General features: G+C 38.7%; 1 protein-coding gene across 2 annotated transcripts in view; it reads left to right on the plus strand.

Moving 5' to 3' along the window:
- The window catches only part of LOC121880154 (G1/S-specific cyclin-E-like), an 84,230-nt gene that overhangs the window by 50,026 nt on the left and 13,818 nt on the right, over positions 1-20,386 (plus strand). For both annotated transcript variants that reach the window (XM_042387290.1, XM_042387364.1), the window contains exons 7-8: positions 3,150-3,280; positions 9,327-9,473. In XM_042387290.1, coding sequence (XP_042243224.1) covers positions 3,150-3,280; positions 9,327-9,473 — 278 coding nt within the window. The remainder of the gene's footprint in view (positions 1-3,149; positions 3,281-9,326; positions 9,474-20,386) is intronic.

Raw genomic sequence — 20,386 nt, forward strand, 5'->3', positions numbered from 1 at the left:
CCCCATGATAGATGTGACTTCCCTGACCTTGACAATGTATCCACATATCCTCAACAGATCCACTTCATTTCCACTACACATCCATTTTATTTTAACGGGGATTAACCCACCCAGGTACAGGTCACCGACCCACATCAGGGCCTAGGGGGTGGAAAAAAATTTGTACCAAAAATAAATACAGTATAGAAATGGAAAAATTAAACAAATCAAGAATAAGAAATTATAAATATGTTGTGTTGTTAAATTAAGAGAAACAACTGAAACCCTGCAATTGAGTGTACATGAGGCAGAAAGTCAATTCAACAACCTGGGAGTTGGTCACAATATTTGTGATGCCATATGGCAGCAGGGTCTACCATTAGACAACACATTATGCTTCCTATATCTTCCCAGGTGGTATTACTTCCCTGCTTGATAGCTGCCTACTGCCTTATTATTTATATTTATGTGGGTGTGTAGTGGAGATAATGTGAATGTGTACTGGAGATGATGGGAATGTTCAGTGGAGATGATGTAGATATAGTGGAGGTGATGTGAAGTGGAGATGATGTAGATATAGTGGAGGTGATGTGAAGTGGAGATGATGTAGATATAGTAGAGGTGATGTGAAGTGGAGATGATGTGGATATAGTGGAGGTGATGTGAAGTGGAGATGATGTAGATATAGTGGAGGTGATGTGAAGTGGAGATGATGTGGATATAGTGGAGGTGATGTGAAGTGGAGATGATGTGGATATAGTGGAGGTGATGTGAAGTGGAGATGATGTAGATATAGTAGAGGTGATGTGAAGTGGAGATGATGTGGATATAGTGGAGGTGATGTGAAGTGGAGATGATGTAGATATAGTAGAGATGTGAAGTGATGGATGTGATGTGAAGTGGAGATGATGAGAGGTGATGTGAAGTGGAGATGAGATATAGTAGAGGTGATGTGAAGTGGAGATGATGTATAGTGGAGGTGATGTGAAGTGGAGATGATGGATATAGTGGAGGTGATGATGAAGTGGAGATGATGGGATATAGTGGAGGTGATGTGAAGTGGAGATGATGTAGATATAGTGGAGGTGATGTGAAGTGGAGATGATGTGATATAGTGTGATGTGAAGTGGAGATGGAATAGTGGAGGTGATGAAGTGGAGATGATGTGATATAGAGGTGATGTAGTGAGATGATGTGATATGTGGAATGTGAAGTGAGATGATGTAGATATAATGGAGGTGATGTGAAGTGGAGATGATGTGGATATAGTGGAGGTGATGTGAAGTGGAGATGATGTAGATATAGTGGAGGTGATGAAGTGGAGATGATGTGGATATAGTGGAGGTGATGTGAAGTGGAGATGATGTGGATATAGTGGAGGTGATGTGAAGTGGAGATGATGTAGATATAGTGGAGGTGACGTGAAGTGGAGATGATGTGGATATAGGGAGGTGATGTGGATGTGTAGTGGAGGTGATGTGAAGTGGAGATGATATAGATATAGTGGAGGTGATGAAGTGAGGTGATGTGAAGTGGAGATGAGATATAGTGGAGATGATGTAGATATAGTGGTTGATGTGATGTGATGTGATGTGTAGTGGAGATGATGTAGTGGAGATGATGTGGATGTGTAATGGAGATGATGTGGATGTTTAGTGGAGATGATGTGGATGTTTAGTGGAGATGATGTGGATGTTTAGTGGAGATGATGTGTCTGTATAGTGGAGATGTGTAGATGTTTATTGGAGATGATGTGGATGTATAGTGGAAATGATGTGGATGTGTAGTGGAGATGATGTAGATGTTTAGTGGAGATGATGTGGATGTATAGTGGAGATGATGTGGAAGTTTAGTGGAGATGATGTAGATGTTTAGTGGAGATGATGTGGATGTTTAGTGGAGATGATGTAGATGTTTAGTGGAGATGATGTGGATGTATAGTGGAGATGATGTGGATGTATAGTGGAGATGATGTGGCTGTGTAGTAGAGATGATGTAGATGTTTAGCAGAAATGATGTGGATGTTTAGTGGAGATGATGTGGATGTTTAGTGGAGATGTTGTAGATGTTTAGTGGAGATGATGTGGATGTTTAGTGGAGATGATGTGGATGTTTAGTGGAGATGATGTGGATGTTTAGTGGAGATGATGTAGATGTTTAGTGGAGATGATGTGGATGTTTAGTGGAGATGATGTGGATGTTTAGTGGAGGTGATGTAGATGTTTAGTGGAGATGATGTGGATGTTTAGTGGAGATGATGTGGATGTTTAGTGGAGATGATGTAGATGTTTAGTGGCGATAATGTGGATGTTTAGTGGAGATGATGTGGATGTTTAGTGGAGATGATGTAAATGTTTAGTGGAGATGATGTGGATGTTTAGTGGAGATGATGTGGATGTTTAGTGGAGATAATGTGGATGTTTAGTGGAGAAGATGTGGATGTCTAGTGCAGATGATGTGGATGTGTAGTGATGTGGACGTTTATTGGATGTGGAGGTGTTATGTATGATTAGTGGAGATGGTGTGGATGTCTAGTGCAGATGATATGGATGTGTAGTGATGTGGATGTTTATTGGATGTGTAGTGGAGATTATATGGATGTTTAGTGGATATGTAAATGTTTAGTGCAGATGATGTGGATGTTTACTGGACATAATGTGGATGTTTAGTGGATATGTACTGGAGATGTGGATGTGTAGTGGAGATAATGTTGATATTTAGTGAAGATGATGTGGATATTTAGTAGAGATGTGGATGTTTAGTAGAGATGATGTGGATGTTTACTTTGTTCAGTGACGATGTGGATATGTAGTGGAGATGTGGATGTTAAGTAGAGATAATGTGGATCTTTACTTTGTTTATTGGAGATGATGTGGATGTGTAGTGGAGATAATGTGGATGTTTAGTGGAGACAATGGAAATGTAGATGTTTAGTGGAAATGATGTGGATGTTTACTTTGCTCAGTGTTGATATGTATGTTTAGTGGAGATGGTGTGGATTTGTAGTGGAGGCTTATATTGTTACCTCAGCATTATAGGGACAATGACATTGTTACCTGTTTCTTTTGGTGAATTTATTGTATGCATTAATCATATTTTGTTGTACTTGTGGTACTGTACTTCTTGGTGTAATGAATGTCCATGAATTTATATTTATCTCGATTTTTCAGGTATAACATGTTTATTCATAGCAGCAAAAATAGAAGAAATTTACCCACCAAAGCTGTCAGAATTTGCTTATGTGACTGATGGTGCATGCATGGATAATGAAATTCTAGAAAAGGAGCTAGTCATATTAAAGGTATGTTCACATTCAGTAGCTGGCCAAGGTTCCTTGTGTGCAGGTAAGAATTGACTGCTCTGCAAGTTTCATTATCTTTCACCTTTTTAATTCTCTCTTTTTTTTCATCTTGTCACTGTAGTTATAAACATTTTAGGTCAGATGTTTTTAAATCGAGTAATTTAAAGTTGATATAAAGAGCATTTTAACACATTCAAAGCATTGTAAATGTTGTAAATGCATATTTTCATAGAAATTCATATTTCAATTCCAACTTTCCTAATACAGTAATTCAGTTTATGACATTATAGAATCTAATCTCATTAAACATACCAAATCTGTCAACATGAATTTCAGTAATGGCATGTACAAATTGGATAATTTGGTACATGCCATTACTCAAATTCATGTAGACAGATTTGGTATGTTTAATGAGACTAGATTCTATAATGTTCCTTCTGACAATTGAATTACAAGGTAATATTGGGGAGGCATTATCCCGGTCAATGCAGTGCTTATTATCACTCATATGAATGAACAAGGTATTAGATTCCTGGCCTGTCCTAACACTTATATTTATGCTGTTTAAGTCCAGTTATAAGATCTTTTCCCATCTGGCCTAAGTAAAACATACAGTGATATTCCCGTTAGTTGGAACAATTGGTGCAGAGCACTTCTGGGGACGAGAGATTTCCGGCTAACCAGGCGACTTTCTCAAACCCATAAAAATCCCCCATTTCCGGAAATATTTCGGGTTACAGCTAGACCCCGACTTACGACTACGTGGACTTACGACCGTCGGGACTTACGACCGCCGCAGATTTTTTATTAATTTAATTTTTTTTTTTTTTTTATCAAATGACACGCATTTTCTATACCGAAACGTTTCCAGTTAATGTAGTCTCCATGTATAATTAGAAAATTATGGGGGCCCCATGTGCATTCAGCTGACTACATTAAAGGTAAGTGCTCAGTCACACTGCATCCATTCCTTATTATTTATTACTTTCACTGTACTGTATCCATTCCTCATTATTCATTACTTTTACTGTAGTGTATTTCATTGTAGATTTTTTATTAAAAAAAAATATATATATATATTTTTTTTATCTATGTCGGACTTATGACCTGGATTTGGGTCCCTAATCCCGTCGTAAGTCGGGGTCTAGCTGTACTGGAAATACGAGTGTCTAAACTGTGCATCTTGCACAGACAAACACTAGCCCACATCCTCATAATGTTTGTGTGTGCTGGGGAGTTTTCTAAGAGTCTAAACTACTGGAGTATGTAAAAGCAGTTCTAATTAAGTTAGAAAGTCCATTTGTTAACTAAAATAATCCAGAATACTGTAGTTTATCTTAAAGTTTGGTTAAATAAATGTATTTAAAAACTAAAAATCTATATGATATGGTTGTGAATGAAGCTGTGTGTTACAGCAAAGACTGGTATTTTCCACTACCATGGAGCTGTGGAGGATTAGTGAGTCTCATGTACCTGACCTGACCTGACACAATGTCAGGTGGAGGTAGGATGGGGTACTAGTGGTCTCATATTACTGACCTTATGATACAATGTCATCACCCACTGTTGGATGGGGGATTAGTGGGTCTTAGGACCTGAAGATGTCTTGAATAAACATGAAAGCTAAAATACAGTATTTTTTATACTTACACTTATCACAATACATTACATAATATTTTAAAATATGGTGTGAGAAAGCAGAAAGGTGTGGGTGTTTAGAGAGATGGAGTGGAAAGGAGTGATAACATGCACCAGTGTTGCCAAGTGATAAGCTCCTCATCAGCTGATCTTTTAATTTAACACCATGTAGTTTACCATGCATAAATTTATGTCACACAATATGGGAGTGTGTTAGGGTGTCTGGGTGTGATGTTGTGGTATTAAATAATAAATAAGTAATATTGTATCGTCAGTGACAGTCGTTTAATGAATTGTAGCGTACTACAATTGTCACTACTATTCATCAAACTACAATCAGTCCTCAACTGACACCACTCACATACCCCTAACAAGGGAGTTAAGACAGCAGACATAAGGAGTGAAGGTCTTATTGTATATCGCACATAAGTGTGTGTGTGACTGTGTGGTAGCGAGTTAATTATCAGCTGTTGAGGAGCTCTTGGCAACACTCATTTCCACTCCATCTCTCTAACCACCCACACCTTTCTGCTTTCTCACTCCATATTTTAAAATGTTATGTAATGTAATGTTGAAGGGATACAACTTTGCTCATTTATACTTAATACTTATCACAATCTCTCTAAAAATATTTTAGATTTTGTGTTTATTCAAGACCTCTTCAGGTCATGAGACCCACTAATCCTCCAGCCAAGAAAGGGTGACCTGAAATTCCATCAGAAGGCCAGTAATATGCAACCAATAATCCCCCACCCTACCTCCACCTGACATTACTTTAGGTCAGGTACATGAGACCCACTAATCCCCCACAGCTCCATGGTAGTGGAAAATACCAGTCTTTGCTGTAACACACAGCTTCATTCACTCCCATATTATAAATATTTAAAAAAAATTCAAATACAGCTAGACCCCGACTTACGACGGGGTTAGGGACCCAAATCCAGGTCGTAAGTCCGACAGATAAAAAAAAAATAGATAATTTTTTTTTTTTTTTAATAAAAAATCTACAATGAAATACAGTACAGTAAAAGTAATGAATAATGAGGAATGGATACAGTACAGTGAAAGTAATAAATAATAAGGAATGGATGCAGTGTGACTGAGCACTTAACCTTTAATGTAGTCAGCTGAATGCACATGGGGCCCCCATAATTTTCTGATTATACATGGAGACTACATTAACTGGAAACGTTTTGGTATAGAAAATGCGTGTGTCATCTGAAAAAAAAAAAAAAAAAAAATTAATAAAAAATCTGCGGCGGTCATAAGTCCCGACGGTCGTAAGTCCACGTAGTCGTAAGTCGGGGTCTAGCTGTATATTAATTTTACTAAACTTTTAGATAAACTACAGCTCCTCCCCGACTTATGAAGGGGTTAGGGACCCAAATCCAGGTCGTAAGTCGAAATGGTTGTAAGACGAAAATGCTTAAAATATACATATAAAATCTAAAATGGGTGTCTCTTTTTCTTCTCAGCACCAAAAAACTCACTTTTAAGCTTATCAGCCATTTTAAAGTGAATTACAAACGAAAATTTTCTCTGTGTACTGACGTTGGCACTCAAAACGCAATTTGACAAAATTTTGGTACAACTGAGGTAGGTCGTAAGTGCGAGTGGTCGTAAGTCGAGTAGGTAGTAGGAGCTGTATTCTGGATTATTATAGTAAAGAATTGGAGTGTCTAACTTAATTAGAACAGCATTTACTGATTCCGGGGTAGTTTAGACTCGAGGAAAACATCCTCAGCACCCAGAAACATTCTGGGGAAGTGGGCCAGTGTCTGTGTGTGCAAGATGTCTAGTTTAAACACTAGGAAACTTTTTGCAGTAGCCGGAAAAGATTCCGGAGATAAGGAATTTTTCCGGGTTTGAGAAAGTCGTCTGGGGATAAAAGTGACCGCGACATACCACCCCCCCCCTCCCCCAAACGACTAATTCACCGTGTGTGTGTGTGTAACAATAATAATAATAATAATTAACGGTTTATTAAGAAAACATGGCAGCCCAAAGGCTGAAAATATACAATGAACAGAGATGATAAGTTACATATTGTGATATCGGGGAGTGGGTCACTTGATTGACAAAAGCTTTCAATAAAGAAACTTAAGAAACATAAGAGTCAACATATAGATTAACTTTAGATCTGGTACTGTGGGAGCTGGTCTGTAGACATTCTTGTGACCTGATGTCGGCGCCAACAGAGTCCTTCCAACTGTCTTGATGGCTTGATTTTCTCCCCCAACTCGATGACTTCCTTCACATAACCATGGCTTGGTCCAGGTAGCCATTGTGAGGGGAATAGCGGGCACAAGAGAGAATAGTATACGCGGAGAACTGAGAACAATGAGTCTGGCCCGGCTAGGTCAGCGACTTTTTCCCTCTGGTGGCAGGGCACGTCATGTTACATTAGACCAATCACAGCTAGCGGCGGAGGGAGGTAAGGATGCGTGGCCCAATCACAGTCCGATACGTCATATGACGTCAGCGATAACGTAAGAGCGACCTAATGCGCACCCCCCAGGCGCCGCTTCCCGCGTAAATGATGCAATGAACCGCGTAACTTAAAATTTTCATTCTGGCAAGGTGCCGCATAAATGACCAAACGCGTAAACCAAATCCGCGTAAATGTAGACTATACTGTGTGTGTGTGTGTGTGTGTGTGTGTATATATATATATATATATATATATATATATATATATATATATATATATATATATATATATATATATATATATATATATATATATATACACACACACACAGTGAGTTCCACTATAACGCGTGTTTTTACAATGCGAATTGGCTCCAACGCTATTTATGAATAGAAGAACGATATTTGTAAAACGCGAATGCTTGTTTGCTGTAACGCGATTTTTGCTTACTATATCTCCAATTTTGTGGTGTTAACTGTGAATATGGAAAAGAAGAATATCTCCAAGAAGCGTTTTGGTGATCGCATTCCCGGTGATGATCGTAAAAGAAAGGCTATAACACTTGAAGAGAAGCTCGATTTTATCAACCTCAAAATCACCCTTCTCCACTATCAAGTTATATTAATATTTTTTCAAGGTAAAGTGTTACTTTTACTGTATGATTTCATTATAGATATGAATGTAACATTTATTTAGACTGTGCTATCCTTTGTGTTAGGCTAACTACTAAATTTTTTCGATTTCGAGTAATCTGCACCTAACCCTATTTTCTCCATAAGCCCTGTTATTTCTATTGCGCGAATTTCTATAACAAGATGTTTTACAAGAACACAACTATCTTGTTATAGCAGAACTGACTGTACTCGACCTATGACCACCCGGACATACGACCGCCTCAGTCGTACCAAAATTTTATCAAGTTGCATATTTTCGAGTCCCAACGTTAGTGATTGCGCTGTGTACTGACAAAATTTTCGTTTGTAATTCACTTTAAAATGGCTGGCAAGCTTAAAAGTGAGAGTTTTGTGGTGCTGAGAAGAAAAAGAGACACCCATTTTAGATTTTCTATGTATTATTTAAGCATTTTCGACTTAGACCTGGATTTGGGTCCCTAACCCCGTCGTAAGTCGGAGAGCAGCTGTACATTAATCTACACCACAAAGATGCTGGAAAACCAGCTTTTTGAAGTGAGACAGATTGTAAGAGTATGGAAACAAAGAAGAAGGCAGAGCATTCCACAGTTTGGCTGTGTGGGGAAAGAAGGATGTACTATAACGGGTTATTGTAGAGTGACCGACATCCACACAGAAACGGTGGTCACTGCAGGCAAGACGAGTGTTACGAGCCCTCGGCCTTGCTGGCGGTACACAGGATGCCAATCCACCAAACCTTGCCTGTAAAAGAGAGAGAGAGTGAAGCAACTTTGCAGGTGAAGAGAAGGAGAAGAGAGATTATCAACTAATGGAGGAGAGTTTATAAGACAAAATTCCTTTGATTCCACCCTATCTAACAGTTGGACAGAAGAAGAACCACCCTAGATATGAGAGCCGTGCTCTAAGTTAGGTCGAATGAATCCCTTATAAACTTGAAGCAACTGCTCAGGAGTGAAGTAGCTATGGCATCTGTACAGCATTCCCAGCTTTTGAGAGGCAGCTTTAGCAATGTTGTGGATGTGTGGCTTCCATGACATATTAGGGGAAATGCTTACCGCAAATCGTCAAAATCACGAATCGCAAATATGTGAATGGCAAAGGTCTACTGTGGGATAACTTGTATCACATCATTTCAGTCACAGTGCCTATGACAATATCTTAGAATTTTCAGATCAGTTTATTGTTTCCTACTAGTGGTCATTTTCTTTTTATGAGTAATTTAAAAAAAAATAATATTATTCCATGCAATTAATTCCAATTAATATACTACCAAAAATAACAATTTGCAGTTCACCTTGTATAGTATATATTTGAATCTTTGCAGAAATTAAATTGGGACCTCTCCCCAATTACCTCCAACTGTTGGTTAAATACATACCTGCAGCTGGCACAGGATGTTGGTAGTAATGAAACAGCCACTGATGAGCACAGCTTTGTCTTCCCTCGGTATTCTCCACTCACTTTTGTGCAGGTGAGTGACAGTGATTTCTTGATGGTTCATTGGAGGAAAACTAGAAAATATTAGTGATTACTGTAGTCTGTTGTGTAGTTCCTTTGATATTATATAAAGGCTCTTTGAAGTGTCCATAATCTTATTTGTGTCTATATATCATATAGACACAACTAGTAGGTAGTAGGCAGCTATCAAACAGGGAAGTACTACTGGCTGGGAAGAGATAGGAAGCATATTGTGTTGTCTAATGGTAGACCCTGCTGCCATATGGCATCACGAAAATTGTGACCAAGTCCCAGGTTGCTCATCTGACTTTCTGCCTCATTTACATTTAATTGCAGGGTTTCAATTGTTTCTCTTACTTTGACAATACAACATACATGCAGTATATCGTTTCTTACTATCGTAGGGTCGGGTTATATCTCGAGATAGGGTCCAACATGTTCGCTATATCCTAAATCGCGATATATAATTACATGTAATCAGTGGGGGAAAATAGGGTTAGGTTCTGGAGGCCCCCAAAAAGTGACTACTCCTGACTTAACGAGTACATTTTCTTACTAACTAAAGCACCAATGAACAGTAGACTTGGGAACAACAGGCTATTTCAATGTCTGTATATAATATCAAGGAACACCAGACTTGGCAGCTGACGCACCATCCTGGGAACACCGGACTCGGACACTGCCACCCTCACTTGACAATCCCACACCTACATAAACAAACAACAAAAATATTAGTTACAGTATTAAACCTTTTCCATTAAGCTTTCCATTTTCTTCACTTCACTTTTCACGTCACTAGCAACCCATTTACACTCACTTTAGAAATTGTAATCTGCTGCAGAGTCGGCTGTATTCTCGTCACTCGTTCAGAAAGACTGAGTGGGCGAGCGTGAAAGAGCAGCCACATTGGCGCCTCTGGTGAGTAAATAACCCATTTGTCTGCCATGGCGGTACATTTGAAATATTTCCTGCCGCGATATAAAAAAATCGTTATATATAGTCGCGATATATCCCGACCCTACAGTATTGATCTTTTTTCATTTTTGTATTTATTATTATTATTATTATTATTATTATTATTATTATTATTATTATTATTATTATTATTATTATCATCATTATTATCATTATCATTATTATCATTATCATCAGTGTTGTTGTTGTTGTTATTGCTATTATTATTTTATTTTTTATTTTTCATTACTAATTTTATTTACTATGAAATTATTATTATTATTATTATTATTATTATTATTATTATTATTATTATTATTATTATTATTATTATTATTACATTTTTGGCCCCGATGTGGGTCAGTGACCTGTGCCCTGGTGGGCTAATCCCTGTAAAAAAATAAAAAATAATGAGTTTCTTGTGTATTGAATACAAGACTGGTGCTTGTTATCCAAAGGTTGATTAATTATTTATAAGTGATATGACATTTAAACAGCGATGGCTCCAGAATTTCTATATAGGAGGGGCTTAGGGGTGGCAATCTGGTTGGAAGAGGGGGCTAGGAGACTTGTTTCAAAGCTGCATTTGCAGAGCAAGCACACTACAGTAGGCTCTCGCCAATAACGACTTCCACAATAACGTTTTCGACAGTAACAGTAAGTTACAATAGATACCCATTTTCGATAATAACGTCTGGATTCTCTTGAATAACGGAAATTTCGCGGGAAGCGTCCGAGCGCATCAATGATAGCATTTGTTTGCTGCCATGTTGATGACGTAGTTGTCCACTCCACCTCACTCTCACTCACGCTCAGTGGAATACAGCGCTGCGCCCACGTATGAGATTTTCGCCACTATAACCAGTGGTTGTTAGGGTCGGTGATCAATAATGGCTTCTGCATTTTTGCCTGTGGGGGCTAAGGGAGGTGGTGGAGGGAGTGATTTGCCACCTGAATGACTGGGAACTTTTAAAGTGAGGAAATTGAACTGTCCTGAGTCTACAGTGCGAAATATTAAGAGGAACTTAGAGGAGACCAAGAAGAGTATTGTGCTGGCTAAAAATATTTCGGTAGTGATGGAAATGCAAGGCGAGCTATGAATGATAAAGGCGATAGAAACAGGTTGTTAGTGATAACAGAGCATTTTCTTGTGAAATGGTTAGCTTGTAGAATGAAAGACAGTGCAAGTGTTAGTGGCCCTCAGATATGGAACAATCGTCACACCAAGCACCTCAAAAACTAAGTGTTATATTACTCAAACTCTTTATTTTGATGATTGAATAGCAATTCTTTTTATTTCAGCTAACAAAAAGTGTTAGGAGGGCTTCAAGGGGAAAAAATGGGTGAAATTCTTGTGGCAGCGGCACCAATAAACCCTTTTTACATGTATTTTAATGTCACACAAATAACGTTTTCTCTAATAACGGTGTTTTTCAGGCACCTGTTAAACGTTATTGGTGAGAGCCTACTGTACTTTGAATGTATATTACATATCAATAAATATAGCAGTTTTCTGAAGATGCATTTATTCACACTTTACGTAAGATTGAGAAACCATGCAATTGTACATACAAAAGAATAAGAACAATAATTACATAATGAAATTATACATCAATATGCAAGCCATCAAAATAATGAATAAGAAATTTATTTGAAATATAAATGATAGAAATTTTAAGTAACTTATGTGCAGCATGAACATAATATATTCATTCTACTCTCAGCTGAAAGGCTCAGGGTAACTGAAAACAAAAGTTATAGCAGTGTGATTCTTCGGTTGTGGTTGGAAGCAAAAGCATCAATATTCTCTTCAACATTCAGACTCTTGGCTCTTTTCGAATTTGTAGATATAACTGCAATATCATTTTTTCTGCTATCACTACTGCTGTTCCTCAAGTAAGTTTTTGTCAGTCGCAGGCAGGTAAAACCGCGTTCACATGCTGCAGAATTAACTGGCAAAGTCACACTGATACACACCAGCTTATACAGATCTATGAAAGCATCACGGTATGGTTTGAGCAGAGTAGCAAATTCAAGTGGAGAAATGATAGTACGACCCTGTTGTTTTTTCTCTCAAGAAGATGTCGTACTTGATGAAGCTCAATATGTAAATTTTCCTCTTTGATGCCATAGTGAAATGCCATCTCCAGAATACAAGATATCTCTAGAAATGAAGCATCTTGAGGATTCAGTGCTGAGGAACCCTTTAGTATGCTTCATGAGTTGTTTGAAAATCGTTAGTTTAATTCGTTGACTAACTTGTCTATGACAGTCAGTCAACAGCAAACTCCTGTAAATGGCGTGACTGAGATCGGTGTCGCACTTTTTATTGTTGAACATCAATACCAGCTGCTTCACACAAATGAACTGCATCTTGCCAGATACCCTGTCATGAATTATCACAGTGTTTATCCTAATGGTCAGAAAGGACTGACTTAACAAGATCCATAGCAGAAGCCAGCTGGAGGTGAGGGGACTGAAGGTGGTCAGACTGACTAAGTGATTTACAGTAAAGTCTTCATCATTGTAAGACTGATTACGAATGACATATCAATGAGACTGTATTGGGCCCTTGCTTCTGTTACCCTATGTGCATTTGAAGTTTTCATTATGTCCAAAGGGCTGCACAGATTGCTGGCAATGATATTTGACAGCAGAACAAGCCTTGTCCTGGCAGGACCATCTTGTGTCTGATAGCCTCTTTAAATTATTGATGTTTTGAAGAGTCGAGCTCTCTCTGTTTCTTCATATACATGTTGTGCACAACTGTGCTAGAAAAAAGTTGCACAACATCTGGATTGCTTGTGGTGGAAGAATTCTGTTCTGTGGCGGAATTGCAAGGTATGATAAATTTCTTTGGAAGGCTATTCCAAAAAAGCTCATTATTATCATTTGGGGTGGCTTTTGGTGGGGGGGCTGATGGATATTACGGGGAGGCTGCAGCCCCCAAAGCCACCTCTTGGCGCCGCCACTGCATTTAAACATTAATTTGTACAGGATTCCTCTTACTTTCACTTGAGGTTGCTTCAGTGAATATGGTGATTCCATAATAATATGAGTCATTACATTCCCAGCTATGTTGTAGTCATCCTTTTGATGAATTTGTTGGGTTGTTAAGTCTTTGTGATCTAGGATGTAATGTATTAAGGACAGGTATACCCTGAAAACCGACGTCCCATTAACTGCTGATTTGCATAGCCGACGATTAGATATCGGGGAAATACTCCGCAAGTTTCGGTGATGCCCCGAAGATCCAATGATTGAGGAGGAGTGGTAGAACTGTTTTGAATTTGGCGGGCAGTAGTGTGTACAAATTCTTGCTACGAGAGGGCTCTGCATGCTGCCTCTGACTCATTCCCACCTCTACACTTGTTTACACTTACCGGATAACCATGTGTCTCCAACTTTGTGTTTGTTCGTTGTTTATGACTTCGTGTGTTATGCGATCATGCCTAAACGCCCCAGTGGTAGCTTCAGGGGCAGCTTGATGTGATGTGATAAGTTATGATAAGAGTGGTGATGGACCAGCAAAGATTGGTAGAGACTTGAATTTTTCGTTAATTCTGACTTGGTGTGTTATGCAATCATGGCTAAACACCCTAGTGATAGTTCCCCTTGGAGGGACAGCTTGATGTGATGTAATAAGGCAAAATAAGAATGGTAATGGCTCAGCATATATTGGTGGAGACTTGGACTTGCCACCCTAGACTGTCTCTGCCATCCTCAACACAGGTAAATAAGTCTCAATTTATGCTTTATAATCCTTATTTAATGCTTATTATGCTTGCTTTATGTGTCTGCTTTCTTTTCTTGCTTGACAGTGTGCACGACAGAAATATATCAAGGGTAGAAGGGAGTTTTTGGAGGGTGGCTGGCTGGCCCCTAACCCCCTAAATTTGTTATGTTCTTATGGAATTAATTGTTTTGATAACAATTTATTCACTAACCAATGACTTCACAGTCCCTATATGCTCCGGTTATCAGAGTATGTCTGTATTGTAATCAAAACTCCCTGCAACCCACCCACCCACCCCTACGACCCACCCACCCATCCCTACAAACAGCCCACCCACCCCTACGACCCGCCTACAACTGTTTAAATGCCTATAATTTAAATATTGATGTTACAATGTACAGTTAAAGCTTCTTTTGGGGGCGGATCTAGCAAAATTTACAGATAAGAGTTGGTAACTCTGGTAGGAATTACGGTAATTTTCAGAATTGGTAACATTGTTCATAGCATCAGCTGTTGTTACAGTTGTGGTGGTGATCAAGATATGTTAAAGAAACTCTGGTGTGTTGCTACAAAATATGTCTAGGATTATACCTAGTGTTTATCAAAAGCTAGGGGTCAAATTATACACCAGGTATATAAAAAAAGTCAGGGGTTGGGTTATAGATGAGATAGATTTATACCCCAGTATATACTGTACATCAATTTATTTTACTCTGCAAATTAGGCAGGAGTTATAAATTATGTATATTTTCACTTACACTTTCAAGGCTTTTTCCTGCTTAATGCAGGGGTGCTGTAAATGAACAAATTCACACACTTTTCCATTTGTTCATTGACTTTCATTCATTTCTACTGCTGTAAAATATGTGAACTGTACTCATCTTCTAGATCAAGGCCCCAGATACCCATCTAACTTCAGCCATTAGCGCTGATTGGAATTATTGTAATCAACAAATTTAAACTAATGAGTTGTCACTCTGTGTCTTCAGAACCTGAGTCATACTGCACAGTAAACTTCTTCGAATCCCTACTAATTGGACCAAAATACCAGGTTGGGCAGGGGTCTGTATTGTCTATGTTGCAAGGTGGAAAATTGGAGAGGATGGAGGATTTCCTACTCAAATTACCTAAGAACACCAGACCTACTGTAATTTTTCCCCTGCTCAGGGTTTTAACTTTTAACATCTGTGGAAAAAGGTTAATTTTTCTTCGGTCTCTCCTATGCTCTAGGCCAGGGTTACTCAACCTTTTAACCTCCGCGGACCCCCTGCATCCAGTAAAATATTCCCGTGACCCCCTTGGTATGGGGCTTAGATAGAATGATATGATATCTTCCACATTTTTTGTTACAATGATCGAAAAGGTGTTTTTCTCATAAAGTGTTTATTTTTTTTCAAAAGTGTTTTTCCCAAAAAGTGGATTTTCTCATTGTACAAACATAATACAAATCGAAAGGTCCCCGATAACATTTGCAAGAGGACAAAACAAAATATTTAATTGCTCAATAACAAGAAAGTTTAATTGCCTTTGAAACATGGTAGAATTCTATGAAGTGACATTTCAACACAAAAATTAGATAAAAGCTCACTCTGGATTTTCTAATTGTACAACATGATACAGCAAAAATGGCCTCTGAAAACAGTTGAAAGAGGAAAGAGGTTTGCTTGATCAATAACAAGCATGTTTAACCGCCTTTGAAACATGATCATAATAAAGTGGCATTAAATAAATCAACTAAAAATTTTACTTATAATCCCTGTGGATTTTGATCATTAGACACCAAATCCAAGCTGCTGGTGTCTTGCAACAATGTTCTCAATACGCGGGGATATCTTTGATAAACAGACATGCATGTCATCTTCAATGCTTAACCTTGACCTATGTTTAGTTTTCAGTGCTGTCATGGCCGAAAAGCTAGCCTCACACAGATAGGTGGTGCTGAATGGTATTAACACCTTCATTGCTGCATCATGACATACCGGAAATTCATCAACACAATGAGCCCAGGAAGTTTCCAGTGGCATTGCATTGAAACGAGCTCTCAGGGTGCTATCAGATGATAGGTCAATGAGCTCTTCTAATAATTGGGATGGTGAGGCTTCTGGAAGCTTCATCTCAATGTTCTCAGTAAAGGGGTTTACAATCTGCTGGCAAGAAGCAGCTTGCTCCTCAGTTAGTTCAGGAAAATAATTGTTGAATTTGTCTAACATCTTTGACAGGTGTAATGTTACCTGAGGTTTGATCACACTGAAATTCATGTTTCTCTCTTGAATGAACGCATGCATCTGTTCGAACATATCAGTGATTCCTGACGAGGCACGAATTTTCCACAACTTAAGCTTTTTCGTACTGGGAAATGCTGTTTGTGTTTACACCTTGCATCATTTTGTTCAGCTTGTTCACTTCATTGAATATATCTGCAAGATAGCCGAGTTGAACAAGCCATTTCTCATCATTCAAGAACTCTGCTAGATCAGGCTTCTTCTCCGAGAGGAATGTACACAGCTCCTCCCTCAGGCTGAATAAGTGTGTGAACATCCGTCCATGAGACAACCATCTCACCCCTGTATGCATAAGCAGGGAGTGGTGGTCCGTGCCCACTTCCTCACATAGAGCAGTGAACAATCTGGAGTTTGTGGCTCTTGCTTTAACAAAGTTCACGATGGTTATGGCAGTGTTCATAACCGTGTAAAGCCCAGGTTCAATGTCTTTTGTGGCGAGCATTTCTCTGTGCAAAAAACAATGAGTTGAAATGGCATGAGGAGCAACTTCTTTTATTCTGTGCACAACTCCCTTGTGCCTGCCAGTCATTGCTGCAGCACCATCTGTACATATTCCGATACAGTTTGTCCAGTTGATGCTATTATCCCTCGTAAAATCATCCAGACTTTGAAAAACTTCCTTGCCTGCCATTGTCATCCTCATATCTTTGCGAAACAAAAAGTCTTCTCTTATCTCCTTCTCCCACTCATAGCGCACATACGCCAGTAGATGTGACATTTTGGACACATCTGTTGCTTCATCCAGCTGGATGGCAAACACTGTCACGGAGACTTGCAGTACACTGTATCTGTATGTCCTCAGACATAGATGAGGTGCAGCATTTTACAGTGTCATTCGATATTGGTATTTTTACCAGTGCCTTGGCTTTCTCCTCCCCTTGCATTTCCCAACAATCTCAATTGTACAGGGCGTAATCAAAGTTTGCCTGATTGTGTGAGGCATCCTCTGTTGACAAATTTTCTGAGCCACAATGTATGTAATTTTAACTAATTTTTTATCCACAGTGGTAGTGGCCTTCATCCCGACTTGTGTACCATGCAATTCTTTTGCCTTACGCTCAAAAAATACTCTTGGCTTATCCTTGTAATTGCCATGTTTCGTCTGCAAATGTCTTGTTAACTTGGAGGGTTTAATACTCTCATTGGACAGCACTTGAGAGCAAAGAACACACTGTGGCTGGGTAGCACCTTTACTTGCTGGGCTTGCTACGAAGCCATAGTTAAGGTAAATGTCATCATATTTTCTCATTTTTGGCTCCCTAACATGAGCAGAGCTTACAACAGATGTGACCTCTGACTCATCATCTGAAGATTTTGACTCGTCTCTCTGTGGGTTTCGTAGTTCTTGTTTTGATGAGGATGGTTGAGTAATAAATTTGTCCATTTTCTTCGCAGCTGGTGAAAAGCACAGTCTGGAAAAAAAAACATAAGGCCTGTTATAGTGCAATCAAACCAAAAATTTCAGAAGTCTCAATAACACCAATCATGAATCCATGACCTTGACTCGTGGCTCAATGGCTGAATACATCGATCGTGAATTTAAATTACTATGGGTCAAATAAGTACAGTATATCCATTTATAACATGATGACCGAACAAGATGAAAACGAACATGATGTGAACACCTACCACACAGATGGTCTCCAGCCTCGCAACCTACGCACTCAGCACCAGAGACACCCAGCAGAGGTTATACTGGCCCCACTCCGGGCTGACATATTTATATGGCACACCCCCCTACCCCCCAGTCGGTAGCTGTTTGTTTCTCTCAAAAACACATGCAAGCACTAAGAACAAACAGAGTGAACATCTCATTCGAATACACGGTGTGTGAAAGATATACTGTATTATAGAAAACGGAAGCACTACAGTGGTCCCTCGGTTAACGAACACAATTCGTTCCAGAAGGTCGTTCGTTAAACGAAATTTTTTTTAACCGAAACCATTGTTTCAATGGGATTTTGGGTAATTGGTTCCAGATCACCGAAAATTACATACAAAGTAAAAATAAATGCAGTAAAGTATACTTACTTTGAGGTGTGTATGTAGAAGGCTCCTGGTTGATGATGATGGGAATTAGAAGTGGGGGTGGAGGAGAAGGGAGAAGAGAAGGAAGTGGGGGTGGAAGAAAAATCACCCCATGCTTCATGCCGTCATTTCACCAATAAAATTTTAAGTTCACTAGGTGTAATTCAAGATTTTCTTTAAATCAACACTGCACTGCACTATATATTGTCAATATGTAAAATAAATTTCAGAATGACCAATAATTGTACTGTAAAAACGTAAAAATAGTTTATGTTCAAGAGAGCCACAAGCAAGATGTTACCTCCACTGACCAGAGATACAAACTGACGCCTTGCTGGGTGAGTCAAGTGGCTAATTGGCGCTCCAAAAACTAGTTTCCTGTACTGCAATTATGTTAAATAAGTGTTAAAATGACTAAAATTTTAAAATAAAACTTGGAAAATTATTGAATAGTACAACCTTCTTGATATTTACTCAAATGGGAACGAATTTAAGCGCTAGAACCGATTACTGTATTGGCGAACTAATATTCCAACTGGTGAGCAAGCAAAAACATGTTGAGATGATTTCGTAAAAATTTCGCTAACTGAATTTTTGTTCGTTAACTGAATTGAAAATTCTTATGGAAGGTAATTCGTTAACCGAAATTTCGTTAACAGAGGGATCACTGTATATGGTAAACTTGGCTGATTCAATAAATTTTCCCTGCTATCCCACAGACCCCTTAGCAGCTTTCTACAGCCCCCTTGGTGTCCGCAGACTCCCGGTTAAGAAATGCTGCTCTAGGCAGCTTGGTACTGGCTATCAGTACAGCTCTACCAGGCGTGCCATCCATCAGCTGGTGTTACTGGGCGCTCTCATACGTCTTTTTCCTTGTGGTTATCAGCATATACCTGGATCACGCGCACCTACAGTAATTTACTTGCATATATATGCAGTAAAACCTCGATCAACCGACTTTCGGATTAACCGTCAATCCCGAACCCCTAAATTTTTTTTTTTTTTTACACAGGGATTAGCCCACCCGGGCACAGGTCACTGACCCGCATCGGGGCCTGGGGGGCGATAATGTAATAATATTAATACAGTGGTCCCTCGGTTAACGAACACAATCCGTTCCAGCAGGTTGTTCGTTAGCCGAAACCATTGTTTCAATGGGTTTTTGGGTAATTGGTTCCAGCTCACCGAAAATTGCCTAAATTCAACAAAAATGGTAGAAAAGTTCACTTACTTTGAGGTGTGTATGTAGAAGGCTCCTGGATGATGATGATGATGTGCATTTGAAGTGGGAGGTGGAGGAGGAGAACGGAGAAGAGAAGGAAGTGGAGGTGGAGGAGATTATTTTTGTCCATTAGGGGTACAAAAATGCATCCCAGAAAAAAAATTGGATCATTTAAGAAAAGCATATTTAGAGGTCAATCCAATGTCCTCTTTTTTTTCCATTTAATGCGTAATAAGGATTTTTTCGAGGGGCTAGATAAACACATTGTCTTTATTCAGCAAAATATACTACTAGATTGATAATGAAATAATTGTAGAACTGATGAGTTATAAATGAAATAAAGCCTTCCATCTGATTAATATTAACATGTCTCTGTGTTTCCTGTTTTCAACCTGTCATTGTCAGTCCCTGACTCAATACTTGACTCTTTGCCCTTTTCAAATAGGCAACTAGGCTATATACATTGAAATATACCCAATATAATGTGTTGTGTATATGGAACTATCATCTTGAGGCAAGAAAATTCAGTCCTACACTACAAGTATAATACAAAATGGATTGACCTCTAAATGTTAATGAATATGAATAAAATTTTACAGACCTTATCTATATAGAACCAAATGGGAAAATTTTAAGGCTTGTGGAAGCAATATATTACTACTTATATTTTTTACCATATAGTTTGGACCACCTAATATATATAT

Source organism: Homarus americanus, unplaced genomic scaffold, assembly GCF_018991925.1.
Source record: "Homarus americanus isolate GMGI-L3 unplaced genomic scaffold, GMGI_Hamer_2.0 scaffold51859, whole genome shotgun sequence".
In the NCBI taxonomy this organism is placed as follows: domain Eukaryota; kingdom Metazoa; phylum Arthropoda; class Malacostraca; order Decapoda; family Nephropidae; genus Homarus; species Homarus americanus.